A 19495-nucleotide genomic window follows, 5' to 3' on the forward strand; every position below is an offset into this window, starting at 1 on the left:
TTTGATTTTTCTCTGTATATTTCTACCATATTATTTTGTTCTTTCTCTTCTCCTTTTGTTTCCTGATTTCAATATTTTAATAGCTTTCCAAATTCTCCAAATACCTAATAAGCAAATTAATATTAATATTCCTTTTACTATTTTCAGAAATAGTCCGTTCCAAATGTTGCTGAGCCAATTTCTTTTCCAACCTTTCCAAATTTGCAAATCCTTTTCCAACCTTTCCCCATACTCCTGGTTCCTTCAATTCTTTCGAATCTGCACTCTTGTTAGTTAAGTTTGTAAGCATTTTCCTAATTTGTCCACTGTTGTTCGGAATATAAGAACAACAGTGACGTGCACTAAGCATTTTGCAAACGCCGCCATTCTTTGCTAAAAGAATGTCTAAAGCAAGCCGATTTTGAAGAGTCATAGCTCTTTCTGCAGCAAGTTCAGCATCAATCAGGATTATGGCTCCTGAGAATTTTTTCAGCATGTTATCCACAATAGTAGACAACTTTCGTATTTTAATTGAATTCAATATGACTCCTACTGAAGGAATCATCGCTCCAAATATATCTCCTACCACACCAGAAGCTGTCTCCCTTTTCTGAATGCGATGTGATTCAGACAGCTTTGGAAACTTCTTTAAGCCATCCAGTTGATAAATCTTTGGAAATACTATTCCCAAATAACACATCCCATACCATCCTTTAGGAAGACGATAATAGGCGTTAAGTCCACAACTATAATATACCCCTGGAATAACTGGGTCTTGTCCATTCAGCATGAACGTCCACTTAGCCTAAAATGAAAACGTATGTTTACATTCACTCGTCCCCACAAAGATTTTGTCATAATATGATTTAGGTCTATATACACAAAGTTTCCCTATATGTAATGCATCTAAAGCTAATTTCCCTTGTGTCTTTATTGCGGCAAAAGCATAGTTATCTACAGATGTCCTTTTGTGTAATTCCCTTTCTAATTTTTCCTTTACCATTCTCCTTCTATCTTCAGTGTGCTCTAAAAAACTCTTTTCTACGGGTGAAAGTAAGCATGTAAGGTTGTCTCTATGAGCGTGGACTACAGGAAAAGGCAGTAGTGGTTCAAATAAACCTCTAACTAACTTTATATAATAATCTCTTCCTGTTTTACTCAAATACTCAATTATGGGGATATATGGAAACACATCATCATGATTGGAATAGAAGTATTGAATAGACTCCTGGTTATAGAATCTTGTTAGTAACAAACTACATGAAATTCCATACGTAAGAGGCATGCTATGATACTCCTTCTATTACTGAGGTAGGTATTTGTGTGCACACATAACAGTCTTTCGCATCCATTGTTTCAACAAACTCATTCAGCAAGCGATAGAAGACGTTCGAGGAGAGCTCTTTCTTGTTGTGTAAATATTTCTCGTCTTGTTCGAGTTTCTGCAAAGGAGTTAATTCAGTAGTAGTTTTAGAAGTAGAAGCATCATTCGCGTCTCTTTCAATCTCTCCATGCATTCCAAGAACTATTGCTATAATTATTAGTACACATGCAGTTATTAGACCTTTACACATGTATTTACAACATTTCATTTTATGTCCTTTTGTACTGCCTGGCATGATCTATATAGGATCAGAAAGTTGAAGACACTTTATCAAATCAAATTTGCAGAGATATATATATATATATATAGCTGAACGAGTTCAATGTTCACACGGTTTTCTTTAGCAGCTTAGTCCCTTATCAGATTAGCAGCTTCGTCTCAAAATCGGTCTCAAAGTCAATCAAGTTAGCAATGTCTTATCCAGTTCAAAAGCCAATCAGGTTGTCAATGTCTTATTCGGTAATGTTCATGAAATGTTACTTTTTTTTAAGTACCAAAGTGTCGTTCTGCTTCTTCGTTTTCAAGACTGAGAGATAGAAATTCGTCTGACCAATCGTTAGTGGCTGTGTATGCCCACTCTGGACCAGAATATCTTCTGCTCGGTATTCTTTTCCTTTTCAATTTTACATTTCCTTTCGATTCAATCTCGCTTACGTCTTGGTCTTTGGCTGTCTCTTTTTCTTCACTCGGTGTTGTTATTACGATAGACACTTCTTTTTTTTTCACCTTCAACTTTGGCCCTTCACTTTCTAGAATATTTTCTTTAGTCTTTGATTTCACTGGCGGTATGCTTTGTCTCCGTTTCGCGCTGCTTTCACCTGATGGACCTGCAATTGGTTCTGGAAGAACTTGAACGATTTCACTCTGACCTGTCTTGTCTACTTCCCCTAGGAGGTCAATCAGGTTTTCTTTCTTTTCCTGTATCGTCTGCTTCTGGGAAAGCTCTCCTCTTATTAGGCTCTCCAGCTTCTTCACCTGTGACAGTCTCTTTGTCACCTTCAGGATCTTTGTCGCTTCCTGAGACTTCTTCTCTGTTGTCCTCAAAAGGATCAACTGGGTCTTCCTCAGAAAATATTTCTTCTGTCTCTATTTCTGCTTGTTCGCCTTCAGGCTCTCTTTGTCCTGCCCCAGTGCCTGGTACTTTCCTGTCGGTTGCTGGTAATTTCAGCGCTTCAATTTCCTCTTCAGTGGGATACGTCACCCTTTTCGTGTGACTGGCTTGAATCCAGTTGGAAACTCCTGCACACTTCACAGCGGTGGTAGTTGTCAGAATCACTTGAAAAGGTCCTTTCTAACGGGGTTCCAGACACAACTTCCTCACGTGCGTCTTTATCATGACCCAGTCACCTGCTTTCAGGGCGTGTCCTGGACTTTGGATCGGTGGCAAGGTGGTTGCCTCCACCTGGTGAGAAAAAGAGCATACCACATCAGCCAGACCCTTGCAGTAGTCCAATACCATGTCATTGGTAATATTTACAAGTGCATTTGCAGGAACTGCTGGAAGTCTCATGGCTTTGCCCATGAGTATTTCATGCGGTGATAGTCCAGTTTTCCTATCAGGTGTGTTTCTCATTGACATTAACACCAAGGGCAATGCGTCAGGCCATTTCAAGTTTGTGGATGCGCATATTTTTTCCATATTTTCGCCATCCTCGATTTCAATGTACCATTTGTTTGCTCCACTAGTCCTGATGCTTCAGTGCGGTAGCTACAATGCAACTTTTGTTCAATGTTCAGTGCTGCACACAATAATTTGATTACTTCGACTTCCCCTTTCTGATTCTAAAGAGATCAGGAATCCAAAACGTAGTATTAGTTCTCTCAAGAGTAATTTTGCAACTGTGAGACTGTCATTTCTGCGTGTAGGGTATGCTTCAATCCAGTGACTAAAAATGCACACAATCACCAACACATATTTCAAGCCTGCGTGCATAGGCATCTCAATGAAATCCTGCTGAATGGCCCACCTGCTCTTCCAATGTGGCTCAAATGTACTACTGTTCCCTTCCCTGCGTTCATTTGTTGGCAAATGATGCAACAATGGCAAACTGCTTCAGCAACTTGACGGAATTTGGGATTAAACCAATCAATTTTGAATAGTCTAATCATGGCATCCCTTCCAAGGTGGGCTTGTCCATGATACAACCTGGCTAATTGCGTCAAAAGGCTGTCTGGCAAAACCAATCTCCCTTCACTTGAAACCCACAAATCATCTGGTTTCTTTACGCATTGTAATTTGCTCCATGAGAGTTTCTCATCCTTAGTGACATTATTTTGTAGAAATTTCAATTCTTCGATTGTATCTACAACTTTTAGAGCAAAGGCTTCACTTGGTTCAAGTTCTGGCTCATTTATCAAGTTCCATTAGTCTCTGAGCAATATACAGTTCAATGCGCAAAACCTTGCGACTTGATCTGCATATCCGTTTCCCAAAGAAACGAAGTTTTGTGATTTCGAGTCTACACTGCATTTTACCACTGCTACTTCTCCTGGCAACTGGATGGCATGTAACAATTCTCTTATTCTTTCACCATTTTTCACCGGTGATCCTGAAGAGGTCATGAAGCCTCTCTGTGACCACAATTGTCCAAAATCATGCACTATTCCAAATCCGTACTGTCAGTGTAAATGGTGACTTTCATTAATGCGTAAAGTTGGCAAGCTCTAGTAAGGGCTACTAGTTCCGCTACCTGTGCAGAGTAAACTCCTTGAAGCCAAGATGCTTCCAGAACACCCGTTATTGTACATACAGCATATCCTGCTTTCAATATTCCCAGTGCATCTCTTAAACATGAACCATCAACGAAAATAATTTGATCATTTTCTTCTAATCGGGTGTCTTTGATATCAGGTCTTGGTTTTGTACAAAATTCACCTGAAGACAGTCGTGCTCGATGTCTTCGGCATTCTCAATTTCGAAATTTTTACTGGGAAACAAAGTTGCTGGATTCAACTTAGTGCACCTTTTCAGCTGCACATTGGGTGATCCCAAAATTACTGTCCTGTACCTTGTAAGCCTAGCACCGGTCATGTGCTGTGTTCGGGAACGTGTCAAAAGTATTTCGACTGAGTGAGGGACCATAACTGTTAAAGGATGTCCCATCACTATTCCTTCGCTCTGATTTAAGCTTATTCCAACTGCTGTTACAGCACGCAAGCACCCTGGAAAGGCTGCTGTGACTGGATCCAAAGTAGCTGAAAAATATGCTACTGGTCTGATAACGCCACCATGGGCTTGAGTCAAGACAGACAAGGAACATGCATCACGTTCATGACAAAACAATGTGAAAGGCTTTGTGTAATCAGGCATACCTAAAGCTGGAGCTCTGCACATACATTCCTTTAATTCAATAAAAGCATCCATTTCATCTCTTTTCAACACTATTTCATCCAGCGCATCTTTCTGGGTCAGTTTCAGTAAAGGTTTTGCTAGAGTTGAGAGATTGGTAATCCATTGGCGACAATAGCTCACCATTCCCAAAAACGTTCTCACCTCTTTTCTCGTCTTGGGTGGACTCATTTGAAGTACACTTGTTATTCTTTCTTTCATGATTCTTATCAACCCTTTCTCTATTTGTTGACCCAAATATTTCACTTTCTTCTGGCAGAACTGTAATTTTGAAGGAGACACTTTGTGTCCATTCCTTCCCAAATGGTTCAATAGGGCAATAGTGTCAACCGTACAGTCATTTTCTGTCTTGGATGCGATCAGTAAATCGTCAATATACTGTACTAAGGTTGATTCAAAAGGTAATTCCAATGATTCCAAATCTTTCTTTAGAATCTGATTGAAAATTGAAGGTGACTCCGAAAACCCTTGAGGAATTCGACATCAACTGTAGACTCTGTCCAGGAATTTGAAGCAAAAGAGAAATTTGCTGTCCTCATGAAGAGGCACAGAAAAGAATGCTTGTGACAGGTCGATGACTGAGAACCACTGCATCACAGGGAATTTTAAACAATATCACAGCTGGATTTGGTACTACAGGACAACATTTGACTATTATGTCATTTATTTTTCTCAAAACTCGAACAATTCGGACCTTTCCACTCGGTTTTATTAGTCCCATGATTGGTGATTTACATGGACTACTTAGTACTTCTTTCACTACTCCCTGTTTCACAAACTCATAAATGAGTTGGGCGACTTTCATGAGAGTGTCTTGTGACATATGGTATTGTGGTGTCTGAGGAAAATTTACATTAGGTTTTACAGTCACTTTCACCGGTTCCACTCCTTTGACCAATCCTACTTCTTTCCCTGTCATATCCCACACTTCCTTTTCAACTGTTTCCTGTAACTCAGCAGGAATATCTGCTTCAGTGAGCATTGGATAAAGAGTAATCAGGGGATACTCTTCATCAACACTTTCCACTTCGTCCCCTCCTAAACTGTGCTTTTCTTCTTCATCACTGTTTGTCTGAATTTTAATTCCATCATTTGAGCACATAATCGAGCATCCCAATTTGCACAATAAATCTCTCCCTAATAGGGATATTGGACTCGAGTCACACACCACAAATTTATGTGACCCTTGAAAGTTACCAATTCTGACTTGCACTGGATCTGTGATTGGGTTTGTCAGATACCTATTTGCTACTCCCACTACTTGAACTGTTCTCCCTGAAAGTGGCAAATTTGGTACTTCGATACTTCTAACTGTAGAGCTTGTAGCTCCGGTGTCAACCAAAAATGAAACGCTGTGACCCATAACTCTTCCTTCCACATACGGTCCCTTTGGTCAACTTCCAAAGATGCTGCAAGCATACAATTTCCCTCCTCATCTGAACTTTCACTCTCCCACACATTGTTTATTCCATTCTCACTGTGTAACGGGAATTGGTGTACTGTGTCATTTTGATTCATTCCTTGACCCGTGACCTGTTGAGGAAGCATTACTTGTTGCTGATTCATTGGTGCTAAGGATATTTGCATTTGCTGATTAGGTAGCATAGGGAACTGCTGTTGCATTGGCTGCAACTGTGCCATTTGTACACAGGGCATTTGCACCTGCTGTGGTTGTATGGGTTGTAAACCCTGCATCTGATTCACATTATTTTGGAAGTTTGTATTTAGACCTCTCAATTTCGGTCCTCTCATATTCTGAAATGTATTGACATAATTGTTTGGCTGACCTACACCTTCCTGCCCCAACATTGGGCACTCCCGTTTCCAATGCCCGACGATTCCGCACGTGTGACATGGCATCACCTTCTTCATTGCCTTTATACCATTTGGAATCGCAACAGTATTTAAATCAGGACCATTATTCACAAAACCTCCTTGGCCTCTGCCTCTCATCTGTGGCTGAAACATAGCATTTCCCTGCTGTTGCTGCTGCGGCAACTGCTGTTGGAAACCTTGCAAACCTGTCTGAGCTGCTCTAATCTGCATCACCATCACTTTTTCTTTCAACATTTTCTGTTTTGTCTCAATCTCATCACTGCAGTATATTGCATAATTCAACACTTCATTGATCGATTTTGATTGCCAACACATCAAATGCATTTTAATCATCTGGCTTATTTCGGGTCTCAATCCTTCCACAAATCTGAACACAAAATGGAGCATGTCCTTTGCCTCTATCGTTTCCGTGCCACTGTAATTTTTAAACGCTTTCAACAATCTCTCATAGTTTCCATATATCGACTCTTTAACTTCTTGTGCTGTTCTGTCAATTCTCTGCCAATCCACATTTTTCGACGCAACTTTTGTTTTTAAATGCTCAATCACCTTATGGTATAAACTCATTACCGTAGGCCATGGTGCACCTGTGTCCATATCTCTTTCTGGTTCACTTGTTGGCCAACCTGCAGCCCTTTTACAATCTTCCCACAAATCTGCTGGAACTACAATTTCGAATAAAGTATTCAGGTCTTCCCAAAGAAATTTTGGCAGTTTCACAAATCTATCTGTTTGTTCATACCATTCGATCGGTTTCTCTCTTAATTTAGGGAAATCATTCATAAAGGATTGAATATCACACCTATGCCACGGTACATGGACAAGTTTCCCCCTGCCGTTTCTCTCATTGGTAACATGGTTATTAGATCATCATTCTGTTGTACTTTCTCACTCCGTTCTGGGGTACTTTCTTTCTTTTCGTCCTTTTTCTTAACCCACCTGCTCTCCCATTTGTCTAAACATTTCCAAACCTGCGCGCTTTGCAATATCTCTTTAAGGTGTGTTTTAATTCCTGCAGATCTCATGTGTTCAAAATCTTTTGTCTCAAAGTCTAACCTGTAACTTCTGCTCAAGTGTTTGGTCTTACCTATGTCGACTTTGTTTCTGTCTGCAATTTCTTGTAACTTCCTATGTATGCTGCTTACTTCTCTTGTAATTCTAGGGCACATGTATCTCAGCTCTTCTTCTGTGTATGATTCTAACCTGTTCACACCCATCATTCCCTCTACTAGTTTGTCTGCTTCCATGCCCAATCTTATTTTATTCAAATATTCTTCTCCCTTCCCGTTGGGTGTACTCTGTGAAGAGTTCAGGCTGTTCAACCATTGTGTCAACTGTTGCTCATTCAGTCCCATCAATGTAGCACTTACATCGACTGCTACTGAGGGTTTCTGTAACGTTTCTGTTTTTGAAGTTAGCGGTACTATTAGTGGTGGACCTGACCTTACCACAGTTGATGGAGCACGAGCTGGAATTGGACTGAATTCCAACAAGGACCCAGATCTATTTAGCAGTGTTCCTACCGGAGTCATTTCTTGAGTGGTTTCTTTGCATCTTCTTCCTGTCTCATTTTGTGTCATTACCCTTTGGTCACATACATTCAGCTTTGCCTGTATATACAATGGCACTGGCAGACCTACAGTGATAGGCAGAGATATTGCGTCTGGATTCTACCTGTTCCCCAAATTCTGTGGCATGTTAATTCCCACATTATGGTTCATCATTGTTGGCATGTCTAACTGGTGTTCTGCTATTTGAATGTATTTCGGCACTTCTTGCATCTGCTTTTGAGGCATCAACATTTGTGTTGATTCGGTATGAATCAATGTCGGTCTTTGATAATTCTGTCCTCCCTGCACCATTAAACTAGAAGTCATTTCCAAATTATGCTCATCACAATAGCGCCTTTGAACCTGTGGCTGGTAATCATTGACAGGTTTCAGTTTAGGCACGACAGGATATATTTTCTGAACTTGTGGTATTTCTGGTGTAAAAGGAATATAGGAACTGCTTTGCTGCTGTGATATTCTCAAATTCGGTGTTACATTACCCTGTATTGGTTCTGGAGGGGCAGTACTGGCGCTTGAACCATTTTAGCTTTCTACATATGGTGGCGGGCGGTCATTTAGCAATTGCATAATGAATTCCTCATTGTCTGACTCGTCTGACCTTTTCGAATTTCTATTGTTTTCTCTATCTCTGGACTGACTCCTGTTTGTCTTGTGGGTAGCTTTCCTTCCTTCCGTCTCTGGTTCATCAGTAATTGCTGGAAACAATGTAATTCCCTGCAATACATCTGATCTCCAAACCTTTTGAGTACTATCCCATCTAGCATCCGCTAGTGTCTTTTCTACTTTTCTCACTCTTGTTTCAAATTTCTTTTGTTGTTGCCTTCTAGCCATTTGCTCCCAAATTGCTAATGCTTCAAACTGTGCTGGTCTTGGAGGTACTTTCATGTTGTATAGCGTGAATCTTAAATTCTCCAAAACTCTTAGATTAAACGACCCATGGATTGGGAACGCTACACTTCCATGCTTTTCTGTTAATTTACACCATTGCTTTAACCAAAGACATGGTGCGACACCCTTTTCTTCAATCACGATGTAAGCTGGTGTACCCTCAGGCGGTGTTTTTTCTCCTACGTTTGCTTTAATATATACATCTCCCCTCAATGCACTCTTAAGTGCTTTGAAAAATGTCATCTTTCCGTCTTTTATTTTCTTTAAAAAATGTAATCAATAAGTGACTTTAATTCCTGGAATACTCTTTGCTTGCCTTTCCCCCACCAATTGCGCTTCACGGACTGCGTCCAATCCGTGCGCGACCCTTCTCACCAACCAACCTATCCCAGCGCGGCTCCTAGTGACGTCACACCCACACACTGCGGCTGACAAAGTCTTGTGGCTTGTCCTCCTTCATTCAGCTTCACTCAAAACTAATTTCTGCAATATATCGCGAGCACTAACCAAAAAGAAGAAAACAAATCTGTCGGTTTACTACAGGAAGAGTAATACAATCGCTTCAGAAACCTTAGGGATTTTTCACTAGCCTCGGCAGTTATTCCATCTTTCTCGGTTTCCCACTTTCGCAAGCAAAATTTGACCCGCAAACTTTACTCTCAACTGATCAATGAACTATTCTAGCGCGCCTTAGAATTTGTCAAATCTCAAAGTCTAAATTTTTCTTTTATTCCTCAACATTCGTACTGACTTGTTGACAACGCCCGATCAACCTATTAAACCGAACAGATTACAACATCAATCAAGTGTCTCATACACTTTTCAACATAATCCGGAGTCTATTGACCTCGCAGGGCCCGTCTCAACATCAACAACCACGTGGACAATTTTTCCTGCACAAAGCGCTACACACATATGAAGTTCGACGACTTCCCTACTCTCACACTTTGGAGTATCACTCCACTAAAATTTTGATTGGAGTTCGTAACCCCCTAAAATCCTCACAAACTTCACAATTCATCTGCGGCATAAGCTATGCAAGCGCAAAACCCTAACTTCACTCACACTGTCACTAGAAACGCCGAAAACATTCTCACACCTCCATTTCCTCCATTCGCAAGCTCCGAGATTCCGGGAAAGTCATTGGGGATTTAGGGCATCATCATCTCTCCAACTTGTTTTATCAAAGAAAATTCTAACTTGAATCCGTCTATTGTTCGGATGGGGTCCCAAAGGGCGAAACCATCAATCTCTGCTACCATCTACTGATAACGCGTCCAGTCTTTATAAATTACTTGTACTTGGACACGCTGGAGGTCGGTGAACCTTTTAACCGAGTTGGGTTCTCCTCATCCAAGAATAGTCGGGTCACTCAAATCAAAAATCAATAACCATTATAATCAATTCCCTATACTCAAGTAATAGATCAAATAACACATTAGGAATCAATAACAATCAGTATTTTGACGCACCATGACCTTTCAGTCATGAATAACCACACCTGTTTATTAATGGTTAATAAGTTTATTTTCCCTATATTAACAAAGCTAACACAATATATATAAGTCTTAAAATCAAATGATATATGTATATGAACATTACTAGCTGTCCATAACGACGGAAGAAACGCAACCTACGCAAAATCTGGATTATAATGCACTCGGTTATAGCAATGCAAATCACTAATATAAGTAACTGAATTTGACTAATTGCATACATTGGTCAGCATAACAAGATTTCAATTCAACATGGTGCATCAAGGGAATACCTCAACTAACCTCTAATTAGCATTGGCATGTGGGGCTTCATGCAAAAAGAATTTAGTCAACACAAATTTAGAAAACTTCTAGCTTAGGCTCTGTCAAAATAAGCAGTTGGTACCTAAGAAAGAAAACACAATGCATAATACAATTATCCTTTCATAATTACCAAATACAATCAGCATTCAAGAAAAGTCTTCGTCCTTCAGGTACCGGTTCGATCAGCATGGGGCAGATTTCAAAAGGGGCAAAAGTTACTGCATGGACAAGATGGGGAAAAATTAAAGTTAAAGTCTAGGGTGAGAATTCTTAGTCTCTTTCTCTGCGACAGAGAAAAGGCATCAAAGTCTCATTTAAAATGGTGTCTTTAATCAGGCTTCAAAATGGCATCGTAGAAAATGGCTGACTTCTCTTTGTCAGGTGGGTTTAAGTAAGAAACATTCCAAATTCTTCACGGTCTTCCATTGGAGGGTTCATAGGGTGGCTTCCTTTTGACCAATGAATATTGTCTTTCTCTTAGTACTCATTTATGCATAAGGTGTCCTTGGAGCCTTGGAACACAAGTTGCAACAAAGTTTGCCAATTATTTCTATATCAGAATCTTTATTGTCTGCACCTGCAGAAGCTGACCATGCTTCAAAGGAGATGAAACTAGCCTAGCACGAAACCTTGAGATAAGTGTATTAGTCATTTCTACTGGAAAAATACAACCTTAAAGTAAAAGAATATGGGGGTCATTACGACCTTGGCGGTAACCGCCGTGCGGCCGCCAATGCGGCCGCACTCCCGCGGCCCTCATAATGACATTCCCGCTGGGCCGGCGGGCACAAACCAAGTTTGCACCCGCCGGCTCAGCGGGGATGAGGCCGCAACATAGCAGCCGGCTTCTAATGGAGCCGGCAGTGTTGCGGCCGTGCGACGGGTGCAGTTGCACCCGTCGCGCTTTTCACTGTCTGCTATGCAGACAGTGAAAAGCTGGCCGGGGCCCTGTTAGGGGGCCCCTGCACTGCCCATGCCACTGCCACTGCCCATGCAGGGGCCCCAGGACACCCCTTACCGCCAGCCTTTTCCTGGCGGTGCAAACCGCCAGAAACAGGCTGGCGTTAGGGGTGTCATAATCCCCAGGGCAGCGCTGCTTGCAGCGCTGCCCTGGCGGATTATCACCGCCGGGGCTAAAACGGCAGGAAACCGCCGGCCCCGGCGGTGCGACCGCGGCGCTACGGACGCGGTCGTAATGCAGGCCTCCCTACTGCCAGCCTGTTGGCGGTAGGGACGCTACATTACCCCTGGCGACCTATGTCTTTGTTAATACAAGTGAAAACCACGCAGTCAAATTTGAGACCAGGCAACTAGGCCAAAGCCTCTGCTAAATTTAAGCTAAGCATAGAACAGTTTCAACAAGCATATAATAGAATAAATTTGCAATTATGACGGATTACTACATTGTCAATTCTTCATGATTAATTAAGCTCGTTTATAATAATGGCAAACTACCTCGTGGGCACATTTTCCCACGTACATTATTTTTCTTTGCTAAATTCACACTACCTTATACGATTTTGTTACATGATATATGAATATTTGTTAGTCTTTCTTTTTCTGCTGCATCACTGTCTATTTGAAACCTGAATAAAAAAAGGTAAAATAAGTTGAGCGCAGGGTGGATGCTCGGAGGGCAGTGTTTTGGCACTTAGTAGCATCTGGGCTCTTGAATTTGATTTGGTACTTGATCCCTTCCAAGAAGTAGCTGTGGTAGTGATGCCCTAAATCTATAATTTAGTGTGACTGGTACTTTTAGAAATGTTAATTATTACTAACATTGAGGAATGAATAGTGTTAAGATTTGAAGGCTTAAATGCACACTTTTTGTGATAAAGTTAATGAGGACCATGAGGTTTGTGCAATGGATGATGGTAGAATGGTAAAAAATTTACTGAACGAGGATATAGATCTTCAGGTGATGGCTCTTAACATATCGTAGTAGGAGGAGGGGGAATTAGAAGGAAGATATCTACTAAAAATTTAACCAGTACTGTAGCAATTTACAGATAGGGACCTACCCTCTTCAGGAGGCACATTTTGCTGACCTAGCAGCTCCAAAGCAAAGGCTGTACATAATAACAGAGACGCTATTTAGAATTATTCTGGACATAGTATCTGACGTGGACGTGGCTAATCAGAAAGAAGTGTCTCCAAAGATAAATTGAAAAAAAGAAGTATGTGTTCTAATCCTGTGACCAGGGCATTTGAGGCACGTGGGACCAATGGAGGTGGTAGTGATCTGTTTTTCCTGAACTATAGATCACCTGCTACCTGATTTGTAATAGACGAGTTGACAAATAACAAAACTGCCTCTTTTCCCCAACAAGGTGACAGTTATGCTTTTATATTCAAATAGTGTTTATGGCCTTTTAAGACACTTTAAGGTGCTGTAAAATTCAAATCATATTCCAGAGTTAAATGTTAATTGCACAGAGGATAGTAAGCTAATAATCTTGTTTGGTTGTCAGTTGAGTCTCAGTTGTGGAACTATATTGATGAATCCACGAAGGCAGTTTGTGTCCTTTGCTTTGAAGGCGGTTTGTGTCCTTTCCTTTGATAGTCTGCTGGTAAGGAATAGCAGAGTAGAAGGGGACATAGGAAGTGAATGCGCCTTTGGGAAGCAGGGACTAAATGAACTAAGAAGAGCTTTGCAGCATCTAACACAAATCACCATTTTCAGGAGGGGGGCCGTGATTCGGTCCGACGAGGATGTTCTGTTCCACCTACAAACTCTTACATTTGAGTTTCACCTGTTTGGGCGAAAGTGCATAGTGATGTTTGTGTCTCATATTTTGAAATCTAGCCAGTAATGTGCATATAATGTTGAGTGAGATATTTAGATGCACCTTGAAATGTATGGGTTTGAACAATGGAGTTTTGCACTACTGCTATGAGAGACAGCCATGTGAGTTGCTCGGGGTACGAGTGAGGTATAAATGTTTCCCTTTGATTCGGTTTTACACAATTACTAGTATGCTTTTATTACATACGAGTTGTGCATTTTGTGGGTATGATTATTTGTGTGTTTGCATGGTTTTGGAAACCTTGTAGAACTAATTTAAAAAATAGTGAGTGTTTGAACTTATTAACATTGTGTTTCGTCTTTAGGATACAATACTGGCTTTGGAGGCGTTGTCTACCATAGCGTCTTTAGCGACTGTCGGGACAACACAAATGAGTATTTTTGTGAGTGTACCAAATCCGAACAACACGGTGGAATTTAAGGTGGATGATGTAAACCTTTTCCTTTTTCAGAAAAAACAGGTGAAGTTGCGTATTGAAAAAATAGTAGTTACCAACAACGATTTTAAAAACATTGACGTTTTAATCTTTTACTGTTTTATTTTGAAATAGATTGAAATTACACAGCCTCTGGAAATGAATGTGTCTGCCCACGGAGTTGGTTTGGCAGTATTTCAGGTATGTCCTTTTAACCACGTTCTGGATATAGCCATGGCTACAAAATACGTTTGCAAAAGTAACTCACACCACAATCAATTGCAATATAGCAACTAAGCTGAAGTAGTCCCTCCTGCTCAGATGAACCCGCCCAGTAATGCAGCTTGTGGGTTTCATAGCTAAACAAACCAGCTTTCACACTGAATGTGTGCACACGTGGCAGCAGCGCCATCTAATAAATAAGATGACAGCATGGAAACTAAACGCGTTTCAGAGGTTCCCCCCAACTTATTCCCTGGAATAGTTGTATGTATCTGGTATTTCTATACCCAGTGAAAAGGGTCAAAGACAAGAATAACGTCAAAGAGCAGATAGGAGAGGAAGCTTGTTTGTGGACTGTTAATGCATTGTGATTTACTGTTTTTTAAAGATGTGTGCCTACAGCACGTTCCTAAATTGGAGTAGGGCTAGACGATTTTTATGGGTAAGTGGATGGCGCTGCAGTTCAAGGATACATAAATGGCAGTGGCAGCTGGTGACATTTGAAAGTGGTGGGGCATAAAAGTTGCTGGTGAATGCACAGTGGCGAGTGAGTGTAGCGAGCGAGTCTAACCAAAATTAGAAGTGTTCCAGGGGTTCACTCCTCGAGAAAGTTTTGAAAAAGAGTGGACAAATAGTGCATTTTCAAGCAAAATTTGAGAAAGCAAGAAGGTTACTAAAGCAATTGTGAAAGTGTAGTTATTACAACAATATACAGATTTCATATGATAATAACGGAGGTAGCTTCTCATTCAATATAACCATAAACCTTCATAACAAAGTTTGAGATAACAATACTGAGTACCTCACAGATTTCTTTATTACCTTTAGAAATTAAATCTACTGTGGAAATACAAGCTATTGTGATTTGTCAGACTGGACACAGTGAGACAGCAAGGACTAAACATTAAAAGGTAGTAGGGCACCCTACAAGGTACTGACTGCATGTCTCATTGACAGCAACCAACCATAAAGTTCATATTAGACAGACTGAGGTCAGGCATACACCAGTGATTTGAGTGTCTCCAATATATATACAGCAGATGAGGAATAACTGAGCAGGTCAGAAACTGCATTCAAGAAATGTTACAATTAATAAATTGTTATCTTTTTGTTGACAAAATCAGCATGTCTGTCTTTAATAGCTGCAAAAGTCTCTATGACTTGAACATTAAAGTCTGGGGTTCTTTTAGCAAGGTCTCTCTCTATAGAGAGCTTTGCTAAAGCATTCAGTCTTTCCTCAATCATGGTGTTCCTCAGGAATGTCTTGATTCTGCTTAAAGTGGAAAAACAGCATTCCGACTCTGCTGTTGTCATAGGAGTGGTGATGACGATTTTAAGTAAAGCCACTTTCTCTGTAAGGTACTTTTGTATTTTAAGTTTCTGAATCACAGGGTGCAAAGAAATAGCACCATTGGCCTCCTGATACATATGCATTGAGTACATTGCAGTTAACTCAGTTCTCAGATCCCCTTTGTTAAGCATAGGATAAGCTTCCACAGCCTCATTCAGTGCTTGCTCATGGAAGATAACATCATAGTTTGCAAACTGATCACTTTGCAGTAATGTGGCCCTCACCAAATTCTTTGAAAAGGCAAACCGTTCCTTCCCATGCACAACTTTAGTGTCATATGTTTCCTTTGTAAGTAGGACCAGACCGCTGATGTTTTCCTTTGGTTTGAGAAACTCTGATTGTGTGGCAGTCTGCTGCCTAAACTGTCAATCCCTTCTCTGACTTCATTATTGCTGGTGACAAACTGACTGGTAGCTCTTTGCATAAAGACATTGGGGGTCATTCTGACCCTGGCGGCCGGTGGCCGCCAGGGCCACCGACCACGGGAGCACCGCCAACAGGCTGGCGGTGCTCCCGAGGGCATTCTGACCACGGCGGTTCAGCCGCGGTCAGAAAGGGTAAACCGGCGGTCTCCCGCCGGTTTACCACTGCCCTTCAGAATCCTCCATGGCTGCGGAGCGCGCTCCGCAGCCATGGGGATTCTGACACCACCTACCGCCATCCTGTTCCTGGCGGGTCTCCCGCCAGGAACATGATGGCGGTAGGGGGTGCCGCGGGGCCCCCGTAAGAGGGCCCCGCAAAGTATTTCAGTGTCTGCTAAGCAGACACTGAAATACGCGACGGGTGCAACTGCACCCGTCGCACCCCTGCAACTACGCCGGCTCAATTCTGAGCCGGCGTCCTCTTTGCAGGGGCATTTCCTCTGGGCCGGCGGGCGCTCTTTTGGAGAGCGCCCGCCGGCCCAGAGGAAATGTCTGAATGGCCGCCGCGGTCTTTTGACCGCGGTGCGGTCATTCAGCGGCGGTACCTTGGCGGACGGCCTCCGCCGTCCGCCAAGGTCAAAATGACCCCCATTATCTATTTCGCCTTTTTGTAACTGGTTGTATAAAATGTCAACATAAGCCATTATTTAATGAGATAAAAACAGAAAGCACTTAAACTCTCTGTCTTGTAGTGTTCTAGAAAAGCCACGGACCTCATTCCGACATTTGGATTCAAAGTCACCATTAGCTTCTATAGTTTTGAAATATTTTTCAAGATCAACCCTATGTTGGTATATTAGGTTAATTGTGCATATGTGAAAGTTCCAAAGAGTTGGGGATCCCCTTGGAAGCCTTCTGGCCACAATTTTCTGAAGTACTTCTGTTCTTTTGGGAGAATGTGATAAGAATGCTGCCATGCCTCCTACATCTAAAAAGAAAATGTGTGCCTCAGAGATCTTTGCTACTGCTTGTTGCATAATGAGATTAAGCTCTTGGGTATAACAGTGCACTTAATGGGCATTGGGGTACACATCTCTAATTCTTCTTTGTACTCCACAAACATTCCACTCATTAGTGTAGCACCATCATAGCTTTGTACAATACGTTTTCTTTTTGAAGCTGCTCTGAAAAAACAAATTTTCACAGTTTAGCTAAAGTATTGGTTTCTGCACTAGAGTCTATTAAATGTGTGAAACCATAAAGCCTCTCCACAACTTTACTGTCATTGTCAAGGTACCAAAAGATTGTTACTGACTGTGTTTTTGTGGCCACGTCAGTGGTGCCATCAGCCTGAATAGCCACAAAGTCTGTGTTTTTTAACTCTTGAGCAATATGGTTTTTCATAATTTCTAGCATACACTCCAGGAGTTCATTATGTATTGTGTTAGAGGTGTCCCTAAAGACTGTAAAACTTGCTAAATGTGCTTCCATTTTACAGGCAGTGGTTGCTATTAAATCCACAAAGCTTCTGAATATACCAGGATTAGAGGAACTTTAAGATTCATCATGTGCTTGTAATGCTAGTTCAAAAGCACCACAAAAACAAATACAGTCAATGGATTTTGACAGTATGTGGCTATTCCTATTGACTGCTTCATTGTTTCTTTATTGTTTGTCGGTACTCGTCACTTATGTGGGCTTGAATGGTTGTGTCTCCCAACATTCCCAGTTGTGTCAGGTTTTCCATATGGATTCTTGAGTGTGCATGGTTCTTTATTTTGTCTGATAAATGCTTCAAGAAAGTTACTCCTTGTTTTGTCCAAGAAGTGTCACCACTAAACAGCAAGCAGGAGAAGCAGAGCAGAGAATTTGATGAAGTACTCCCTGTATCAACTTTTGTGTACCAGGAGTTTGAGAATGTACATTTGCAAGTCTTCCCCCTGTTTTGGACAGTTTGTTGTAGTTTTTAGTCTGGCCGGTCAGGTCCTAATTGTTTAACATTTTATCGTCATGACTCAGTTCTACTTTGCAAGTAGCTGCTCAACTGTATTCATGGTGTCTTACTAATATTAAAGTTACCTGTCAATAATTAAAGTACAATGTATAAAGTTTTGTGCAAAAACATAATTCTTTGGTCTGTACAAAAGCATATCTTGTGCATTATAGTTCCAACAGCTACCCTTTGCACAACATGGCTGATAGAAAAAAAATAGCCTTATAGCCTTCTGCATCTGTGGGCCAACCTGGTTTTATGGAGGCTCTGACCCAGACATGTCTGGAGCCACAGGTGAGGGCTTATAACAACAAGGCAAGGGAGAGGGCCTTTAACAACTAGTATAGCCAAAGGAAGCCGGGCTATAAGGCTATTATTACATTTCCTCCACTGAGGGTAGATTCTAAATTAAAAAGGGAGAAACAAAAAGACAAACATTGAAATGTTGGAGCAGACTGCTTATACAAGCTGTTATTATCCCTGAGAAAATTCATTGTCTTCAATGGAACTCCCAACATTCCAATGTTTTCATATTGAATGCACGGTTTAATGTCTCAAATGGATACTGATGTGACCCCATCCTACCCACCATGTAGACCACTGCACATACACAGTCCTTAACGATCTTGTAAGAATAATATGGAATCAGTGTGAATGCCTTAAACACTGGGGTTGTGTTGTGGTGGTCTAAGAGCAGCAAAGGAGGTTGGGTTCTGCGTACCCTCTTTTTCTTTGCTCAAAATCTATGTAAAGTCTTCAGGCTTTAACAGATGCTGTAATGAAAAAATATTACATAATTAGGAGTGGCAACCAAACATCAATTACATGTCGCACTCAATAATGTATACTACCCATTGGAAGAGTTAAATCTAGTCGGTCTCTGCAATGACTCTCCCCAGGGAAAAGGGGTGTGAGCTATGTAATTTGGTGCAAGGCTTAAACAACTAAAGTACATTTCTGTGAATCCTATAGTGTGCCACCCAGCCGGTATTTTTATTTCTGTCTGAGATTGCAGCCAGATATATAACCCTGCAACTGACATACATTTTAAGCAGACAGGACTTTTAGCTTTGTCAAGCAATGGTACAATCTGCTTGTAATCCAGGTGCTTTTATTGAAGCCTAGCATTGTGGAAATTATGAGGATTGGACCTGATGAGTATAGACATCAGCTTTTACTCTCAACAAACTCTCCACATGATCTGTATGACTGTTTGGAACAAAATATAATGAAAATCTAGCACCTGTAGGCAACCTCCAGAATTGTGAAAAATTGATTGGACACACATTGTCCCACCTAAATGCACCCTTGGCCCATCCAGATATAAATTCCTGGAACATGGCCGTATCATACCCCATTGTATTGGCTTTTCCTAAAGAAGGAGTGAATTCTTTTCAACACAGGCCTCTCAAGGAGCTCATAGAAGTATGGATGATGTCATACCCCAGCTGTGTGGTAGCGTAAATGACTGGTGTTTCGGCTTCATGGACTTGCTTGTTTCTGCACCTAGACGCCAGCAACAAGAATCGCTCATGAGAG

General features: G+C 41.2%; 1 protein-coding gene across 1 annotated transcript in view; it reads left to right on the forward strand.

Annotated features, from left to right (window-relative positions):
- LOC138296505 (CD109 antigen-like) overlaps positions 1-19495 on the forward strand; it is a 775136-nt gene that overhangs the window by 674572 nt on the left and 81069 nt on the right. Inside the window, exons 28-29 of the mRNA XM_069235676.1 lie at positions 13918-14073; positions 14164-14229. Of these exons, the coding sequence (XP_069091777.1) occupies positions 13918-14073; positions 14164-14229 (222 nt within the window). The remainder of the gene's footprint in view (positions 1-13917; positions 14074-14163; positions 14230-19495) is intronic.

The sequence above is a fragment of the Pleurodeles waltl genome, chromosome 5 (genome assembly GCF_031143425.1).
Source record: "Pleurodeles waltl isolate 20211129_DDA chromosome 5, aPleWal1.hap1.20221129, whole genome shotgun sequence".
In the NCBI taxonomy this organism is placed as follows: domain Eukaryota; kingdom Metazoa; phylum Chordata; class Amphibia; order Caudata; family Salamandridae; genus Pleurodeles; species Pleurodeles waltl.